General features: G+C 34.8%; 1 protein-coding gene and 1 non-coding gene across 2 annotated transcripts; one reads left to right on the forward strand and one right to left on the reverse strand.

Moving 5' to 3' along the window:
• Positions 1-631: 631 nt before the first annotated feature.
• Positions 632-703, reverse strand: TRNAH-GUG. Its single transcript has one exon. It is a non-coding gene; the product is annotated as a tRNA-His (tRNA).
• A 7,452-nt stretch (positions 704-8,155) lies between these two features.
• Positions 8,156-9,191, forward strand: LOC110023246 (transcription factor MYB44-like). Its single transcript, XM_020722559.1, has one exon. It carries the CDS (start codon positions 8,301-8,303, stop codon positions 9,042-9,044), a length of 744 nt encoding a protein of 247 aa, XP_020578218.1. The 5' UTR covers positions 8,156-8,300; the 3' UTR covers positions 9,045-9,191.

The raw sequence follows: 9,191 nt of genomic DNA on the forward strand, positions 1-9,191 counted from the left end.
CAGCATAAGGGATCCTGCTGGCTAGGGCACGATATGGACCCAGAAGGGCAGGCAATCGAGCGAGGGATTGTGCGGGCTAGTGCACGAGATCGATCGAGAGTGAACAGCAGGCGATCAAGCGGAGCAGCTGGGCTGAAAAGCTGCTAGGGGCTGTGAAGTAGCCCGCAGATCCTTAATGGCTCGAAAATTGATCGACTTGAATTATTTTTTATTTATAAAAATCATATATAGTACTAAACGAAATTGGATTTAATTTGATTTCGAGCTAAATATTTATTGCACTTCGGTGCAATAAAATTATACATAAAAAAAATTATTATATTTCTTAAAAATAAATAATAAATATATTTTTATGTAATATTAAATATTTGAGTGACATGTATCTAAACATAAAAATTAATGTAGAACATAAGTCATATCTGGGTAGATATGTAATTATTAATACATATTCAAATGTTTGTTTGTAATAAAAAGAGCCAATTACTGGTAGGTCTTTTGAAAATAATATAGGTTTATAAATATTTTCTGCGCGTCGAAAAAAATAAAATATATTATAAATATATAAATAATTTCTGAGTATAGAAAAATTTAAAATATAATATAATATATTTTCTGCGTAAATTTAAAAAGATGTGGCTGCTGGGATTCGAGCCCAGGTCTCCACGGCCACAACGTGGAATTCTAACCACTAAACTACAGCCACTTTATGTTGAAATTTTGTTTTAGTTTTTATATTCCTTACTAATTGTAAGGTTAAACCATCACCAATTTACAATAAATATGATTGTTTGATCTACCCTTATGATTTCATCTCAACCTTAATAATAATAATTTTGCGTTAAAAATATGTCACCACGAATCTCAAAAAAATCTAGCCATCGATAAGATGATGTGGCAAGTTAGGGCTCGTCGGAACTAACTCAAGCACCCTCGCTTTTTAGTAGGCATATACCAGCCTAGCGAAATCCAGCACCCATGTATAATGACGGTCAGTAATCCATTCGAACTGCACTTCAATTGAAATTTTTTCATGACTTCTACCACATAACTTGTCAGGCAAATTGGACGGATTAAAATCTCCGCCCGAGCCAGTCTACCGGTCCACAAAACAATGGTCGCTTTGTTCAAGCACGCGTTGGGACGAGTGTCTTCTCAGGCTCTCGGCCTTATGAATATGCATTAGCTAAAATAATCTCTACTGACCCTACTTTACTATGGGTGCACAACCACAAGACCACCCGAGTCGTGATGATTTAAACTAATATATAAATATAATATATAATTTTCTTATTTCAAGCTAAAACGAGCTAAACATGATTGTACAAGAAGTTGTTGGTGTTCGGCTTATTTACAATTTGAGCTTAAAAAATTTATTCATGTTCGACTCACCTAATGAACGATTCGAAATCGAACTGTTCACAAACAACGAGCTTTTTAGATAGCCTTAACTGTAAGCTTAAACACTATACAAAAGTAACTAATCAAACACGATCACACCACAAACTCTTTTAATAATAGGATAAGGTAAATTTCAAACTTAGATTCGTAATAAATTGAACCACAAATATATGTACCCCAACAAGATGGCAATGTTAACGCCTTTATTGATGATCTATGTACGAAATATTTTAATAGGCTTCTAAGAAAAGACGAAGTTTTAACCAATCATAAAAATCTTAATAAAAAGAAAAAACTTACATATGTTTCGATTGTCCATTTGACAACCCTAATATTAATGAAGAGGTCAAATGATGGCTTTTCTATACTATGAATGATTAATACTATTTGCATATATACCACAAAATTCCTATGTAATTGCATATCTAACCCCCAAACTTCGCACAACACTAAAATTTTTAACATCACATCAGAAATATCACCATAACTAATTTTGCAAAAGCGAAACATACATTTTCATGTATATGTTCATGACACCAAACTGGTCGGATGATTGTAATTATGAAACTTTAAGGGCTATTTATGTAAAAACCAAAGAACTGTGTGATATTTATGTAAATTTCCCAAAAGATTATAACCCGTTCCAGAGGTCAACTTAGCACAATATATAAATATAATTATATATATGTATATATATATATAGAGAGAGAGAGAGAGAGAGAGAGAGGGTCAGTGTTACACAAATCGAAAACTTGTGTTATAATCAAACAATTAAATTGGTATATTTATACTTCAGGCCTCAAAAAACAATTTTTATTTCATTTTTTGTTACCTTTTAGTCCCAAATCCGACCAAATATGCAATATTGATGGTACGCCACCAATAAATTTTCATCATTCAACACAAATCTCGAGGCGTGACATTAATCTCGAGATGATATTTTAAGCACGAAACATTCAAATCTTGATAAAAATTCATCCAGAACTCTGATTTCAGCAAACTTATAATCAAACTGATCGACTTGATAAGACGGACCTAATGATATGAAAACTAGTCCAACCGAGTCAAATCAAACAAATATCAAGTTATTGAATCACACTTAAATGATTTCCAAACACATTTCAAAGATTAAAGGGTTGTCGAATATGACAAATTTATACTTGAATCGAGCGGCTTGACAAAATGAATTCAACGAGCACAGGATCACTCAATTTTGACATCATTAAGACACTCGTAAATGCCTCATCATCAAGGGAAGCTCTTCCGGATCATCCGATCAAAATAATTCATATTTTTGCATTAATTGCACCCAAAACACTATAAATAGAGTCACATCCCTCTCATGAGGGGGCTGAAGTCTAGAGAGAGAGTCTGAGACCTTGAGGAAAAGCTGTAGTTCAGCATCACTGTCGATCGTCGTCAAACACCGCCGACCTCCATTGTCGACCACCGTCAACCTCCGTCGTCGACCACCGCCGATCACAGTCGACCATCGCCGACACCATCACTCATCGTCGTCGACCTCCGCCAACCATCATCGATTGCTGTCAGTCAACGTCGTAATATGAAAAATATAGTTATCATTTAACGTCTGTGCGATAAGGGATTTCTGTAATCTTCAATCAATATTGAATCTTCGCAACAGGTCAGGCCTCGTGATTTTTCTCTTTACAGGCTTTTCACGTAAAAACTTTTATAGTAGTTACTATTTTTTTTTTTCTTTTTCATTTGAGTGTGTGCAGAATTCTCGTACAACGCTAAGACGATAATCTATTACTCTACCGCCGTGAATTTTCTGGCACACATCAATTGAATTTTGGAATTTTGATTTATTACTGGCTTATTTTATGGTTAATAAAACTGCCATATCTTATTTTATGGTGAAAATTTAAATTTAGTTGACCATATATTTATTTTAGGGGCATTTACATGCATACCCCCCACAATTCTTTTATCTTCTCACATGCAGCAATAAAAAGGCTTGGAGACCGTTCTATGTACGTTAGAAAAATAAATCAAAATGTCATTCAGAGCTCTTTATAATAAATTTATTTTAAGTTTATTTTTATTAGAATATTCTGAGCTAATTTATTATTTTTTTCGGAGCTATATATTTAAATACATAAGAATTGGATTGTACAAATAATAAAGTCAATAATAACGATATACATGAAATTAGGGGTGTAAACGAGCCTAGCACGAGCGAGCCCAAGCTCAGCTTGTGTTCGGCTCGTTTATATTTTGAGCTCAAAAAGTGTGTTCGTGTTCGAATCGTTTGCTTAACGAGCGGACGAGCGGAACACGAGCTGTTCACGTTCACGAACAAAGAATCATTTTGACAACCCTAAACACGTAGCCATAAAATATTAAGGATTGGGGCTAGATTTAAAAATTTTTGTTTATATTAAAATATCATTTGAATCTAATTTAATAATTTTTATTCTTCTTTCTTAATTAATACTTTTAATTGATTATAAATCTTTGTAGCCTTGTAGTCAATTAAAATTTTTAAAAATATTACTCATCAAGTATATATATAATTGATTAGTAGTATTTCGAGCGAAAACGAGTCGAAACGAACAAACCTTTGTTCGTGTTGTTCATGCTCAGCTCGTTAACTTAGCGAAGGGGCCGAATACGAGCTTCTTAATGAGCCGAACACGAGCTGTTTGCGAACAACGAGTTGTATTGACAGTCCTACACGAAATGAAATGGTGTTGAAGATTTGAGTGATATATACGTAAATATAAAAATATTGGTGCTAGATATGTAAATATATAAAACTTGTGTGGTATGTATGTAAATGCCCAAAAATTTAAAATATCTTGTATATTATATTGAAGTCAATTACAATATTTTCATTATGACATGAATATATTATGGTCTGTGAAATATATTATGGTCTGTGAAATGAATATATTACTTTTTTTTATATTATTTTTATGTGGGAGTCATGAGCGAAGGATTCCTAGGATTTTTGGGCTTATACTATTGGATTAAGGATGTGTTTGGGACAACTTGTGCTAATTCAGATAAGCAACTTATCCTGAAATGTGGCCCACGGGTTCGACCCACAACCTGCATTTAGTGTAAAAACCCAATTATGTTTTTGAATAAGTTGTTAAAATGTGTTTTCCAAATGGTAAGGCGGCGTTTTCAAAACGTCGCCCGCAGTTATAAGCTGCCCCAAATGGGGATTAAGTTTTTAGCATATAAATAATTTTCAATTATCCCTCAATTCTTTTGTATTTACATATCTAATACTTTAATTTAAATTTTTTACTTATTTGCCCCCTTCTTAATCTCAATGCATATTCATATGCATGAAATGTGTATTTGACTTTAAAAGTTAAAATGATGATATTTTTATGTGATATAAAAGATTTACGTATTATAAGTAAAATACTTGAAGTTTATATGTTAGACATGTAATTATATAAGAATTGGATGGTACATACGTAAATGCCGGACCATCCTCATTTATTATTGTTTTCAACAATTCCATTTGTGAGAGACATCTTTGTTTTTGGCTATATTCGCACTCTATTCAAAGACAAAAATGTCCATTTATATTCATCTTGATTGATGTGACTTCGTCCGGAGAATCCGGTAAGTTGATATCTCGTGATTAGTTCATCCGATGAATCTGACAGATTAGTTTGGCAATTTAGCTCATCGACTGGCGGGTCATCATAACAGATTGCTTAGATTAAAGTTGTGTCCTCTGAGTAATTGGGCTTAGGAGGTCTGTTGACAAGTGCTTTGGCTCGCAAAAGCTCGCTTTTGACATAGCTATAATTTCCCAATTCTTTTGTTCATTTGACAAGTCATTGTAAGAATAATAAGAAAATAGAATATATATGTTTTCTACATTATCAACTATTAACACATCTCTTTTAAGATGAGTAGATGTCAATGTGCTTTGATATTATTTTAATTTACTAATTTTTTTCTAGGAGTCGGATCACGGGATAGTTATTGATGTATCTACGGTAATCATTGAATATGCTTCAAATTGATCATGCTTATTTCACGAGTTCAAATTGGGTCAGGCTTGATTGTAAAGTATGAAATGTGTATTTTTCAATAATCTATTCATCACAGCCATCACAAATTTTTTTATTTTGGTGTTCTCAAAAGACTCACCACAAAATTTATGTTAACATCTTCCCACAGGGCCTCCGACAATAGTAATGGAGTGTACAATCCTACTTTTGAACTCTAGTTTTAACCATGCGACAAATCCTGTATTGTTTGACATGTTGCTCCAGATCCTATTGAATCTCTATGTCGTCCTCAAGTCATCATGTACAAAGTCTGTTGATCATGTCTTGATAAAACAAAATAACGACGTGAATGTCCGGCAACTCGTAAATGAGGATGTGATACATGTCAATCTTGAATTTTACGTTATGTCTATTTTGATCTTTATTGACACGAAGAAAATAATTGAATAAAAGAAATAATTAGTTTTATAAGGGAAGAAATACGTGTCCATCAAATCTCATCAGTATAAGAATATTGGCAACTTGCTAAGTGAAAGTATTATAGGTGGAGTAAAAGAAGCACCTTTTACCATTACATACGAAATGATTCATTTAACAAATGACCGGTATATAAATATAAAAAGTTGAGGTGTGCGCATGTAAATATGAATATATAATACATAATGATTGTACGGTATTTATTTAAATTCCTCAATTAAATATAGGAGTATCCGCATACACGCCACCAAATTCTCAAGTATTTACATATTTAACACATAAGCTTCAATTTTTATATACAACCCCATCTTCTCTAGGGGTGTAAACGAGCCAAAGTTCCCTCGTGTTCGGCTCGTTTATATTTCGAGCTCAAAAAATGTGTTCGTGGTCGGCTCGTTTGCTTAGCGAGCCGAACATGACCCGTTCACGAACAAAGAGTCGTTTTGATAACCATAATCACTTATCTATAAGATATTAAAGATTGAGGCAAAATTTAAAATATCATTTGAATCAAATTTAATTAATTTTATTTTATTTTCTTAATTAATATTTTAATTGATTATAACTCTTTGTAGCCTTGTAATCAATTAAACTTTTTAAAAAGACTACTCACCATATATATATATATATATATATATATCGTGTTCGGCTGTTCGGCTCGTTAAGTTAGCTAACATGCCGAACACGAGTTGTTTGTGAACAACGAGCCATTTTGACAGCCCTAACCTTCCCTATAAAATATTGGGGGTATAAATATAAAAATTAAAATTTAGCTATAAGACATGTAAATAGATAAGAATTGGATGGTATATATGTAAACTTTTCAACCTTTCAACGTAACATGTGCCGTACAAGTCCAACAAATAGAACGAAAATAAAATAAAGCATTAAATAGCAGTTCTGTTTTGACGTTTTTCAACGCCCGATGTCCCGAGACAAACAGATCAGCAGAACGCGATTTGTCGGACAAAAGGTCGTTCTAAACCCGCCACCGAACCGGCAACCGGCGCAGTTAAGGCTTTCCGCCCGGCCGTTACGATCCGCGCGGCGTTTCCCTAACCGCGGGGCCCGCTCCGCAGCTGATCACAGCCGTCCATCGGCACACCGCCTTTTTCCGCGTATTTAATGCAGGGCTTCATGCGGGGACCACGGTATGCTCACCGACTTACTGTTACCGTTACGATCTCACATCCCCCCGCCAACTCCCGGCGCGGGAACCGGTCGACTTGGACCGGTTTTCTCCGGTTATTTGGATGAAGATGATGATGGAGGCGGCGGTTTAGGAGGACAGGTTTAAATGAGTGGCGGTTTTCGGTTCATTTCCCAACCGATTGGAGTCATTTACACATCATTATTCTTCTGTTTTTTATTCAAAATTTCATTTATTTTAACATTAGATAATTACAAACAGGCCCGCAAAATTTTGATATTTACAAATTATTCGTTCAAGTGATTTTTTTGAACTACCAAACTTATGCATTTACTCGTGCTATGATCGAACTACTGAGAATTTGAAAACAATGAAAAAAAAAATTTGGGTTTTATCGTGAATTTTGATATTTGAGTGAAAATTTATAAAATGAATACAAGAGAATTATTGATTTGTAAATAGTAAGTTTCGGGTGATTTGTGTGAAACTACTCCTATAATAAAATGTTATTATTTTTTTAAAATAATAAATGAAAAATATTTTCTTTTAACCACTTTTGCAGTATTAATTAATTTATGTGGCAATTATAAAAAAAACATCCTAAATATGAAAATTGACAAATGAATCATAATCTTTTACATTTTGTTTAAAATTCACACAAAAATATAAAAATTCACGTTAAATTGATTTTTATCAAATTCACAATGATTTGGTTATGACACATGCAAATACATCAGTTTTGTATCTCAAAAAATTTTGAGATGCATGATTTGTAAATATGAATATTTTGGGCACTTTACATGTAATTATCCCTTCTTTTATTTATTTATTTTTAATTCATTATTATTTATCTTCAAAGTCTATTATGGGTGGTATACTTAATTTTATAAATACTTATATTAATTAATTAATTAATTTATTTATTTATTATAAAATATGAATATTAAAATATTGAGAAATTTAAAGTCATTTTTATACATTAATCATAAAAAAATTTCATATTTACACTCAATCTTTTAAAAAGGTGTGTTGGGGTGATGATACTTTTGCAAGGGTTATGGATATAAAAATAAAAATTTAGGTGGTTTATAAATAAAAATTAAAAAGAAAAAATAAATAGGTTATTGAACGTCGAAACTCTTCTCTCCTAAACGGCGAACAGCCAAAACGAAGAAAACCAACCGATAACTCCCCTCTTCTTCTTCTCCTCCTCCTCCTCTTATAAGCAGAGGAGGAAGATGAGCTGAGAAGAAACCTGCAACAAATCCATGGATACAGGAGAAGAAGATGACAGGGTAAAGGGATCTTGGAGCCCGGAAGAAGACGCTTTGCTGATGTCGTTAGTTAGCACACATGGAGCCAGAAACTGGTCGCAGATCAGTGCCGGAATACAGGGGAGATCCGGGAAATCTTGCCGGCTACGATGGTGCAATCAATTGAGCCCGGACGTCCACCACCGCCCTTTTACGACCCAAGAAGATCGGATAATCGTTGAAGCCCATGCCAAACATGGAAACAAATGGGCGACGATCGCCCGACTTCTTCCGGGCCGGACGGATAACTCTATAAAGAATCATTGGAATTCGACTCTCCGGCGGCGGCGCAGGGCGGAGGGCGGCGCGAGCTTGAAAGTCCCCGAGCGGTCCAGCCCTGACTCGGAATCGGGAGGAAAGAAACAGTGTAGGAGGGCTGATTTGAATTTGAATTTGGCGGAGCCGATGACGCCGGAGGTGGGGGATCCTGTTACGATGCTGACGTTGAGTCTTCCGGGAGAGATCCCGGCGGTGGCGGCAGCCTCAGCAGAACGCGGTAGATGTCCGGGGAAGGCGTTGTTGGGGAGCCCGCACTTCATGTCTGCGATGAGGAAGATGATTGAGGAGGAGGTTCAGCGGTATATGAGCGGCCTTCGGCTGGACTGCGGCGGTGGCGGCGGTGGCGGCGGTTGGCGGCGATGGAGTTTACAGTGCGCGGAAGTCGGAGAATCCACCCAAGGATTAATTCTTTCGTTTTGATAAGTTTTGGATATTTTTGCAATTACTTTTTCGATCCTCTTCTTCTTCGAATTGGAAATAGGAGAAATAATGGGTAGGAAAATGTAAATAATCAGGAAAAAATATTTTTAGCATATATGTGTATTATTTGCATCAAATAAATTTCTT

This window comes from Phalaenopsis equestris, unplaced genomic scaffold (assembly GCF_001263595.1).
Source record: "Phalaenopsis equestris unplaced genomic scaffold, ASM126359v1 Scaffold000223, whole genome shotgun sequence".
In the NCBI taxonomy this organism is placed as follows: Eukaryota; Viridiplantae; Streptophyta; class Magnoliopsida; order Asparagales; family Orchidaceae; genus Phalaenopsis; species Phalaenopsis equestris.

Coding starts and splice junctions, on each gene's coding strand:
- LOC110023246 (XM_020722559.1), top strand. CDS start 8,301: ATGGATACAGGAGAAGAAGATGACAGGGTAAAGGGATCTTGGAGCCCG.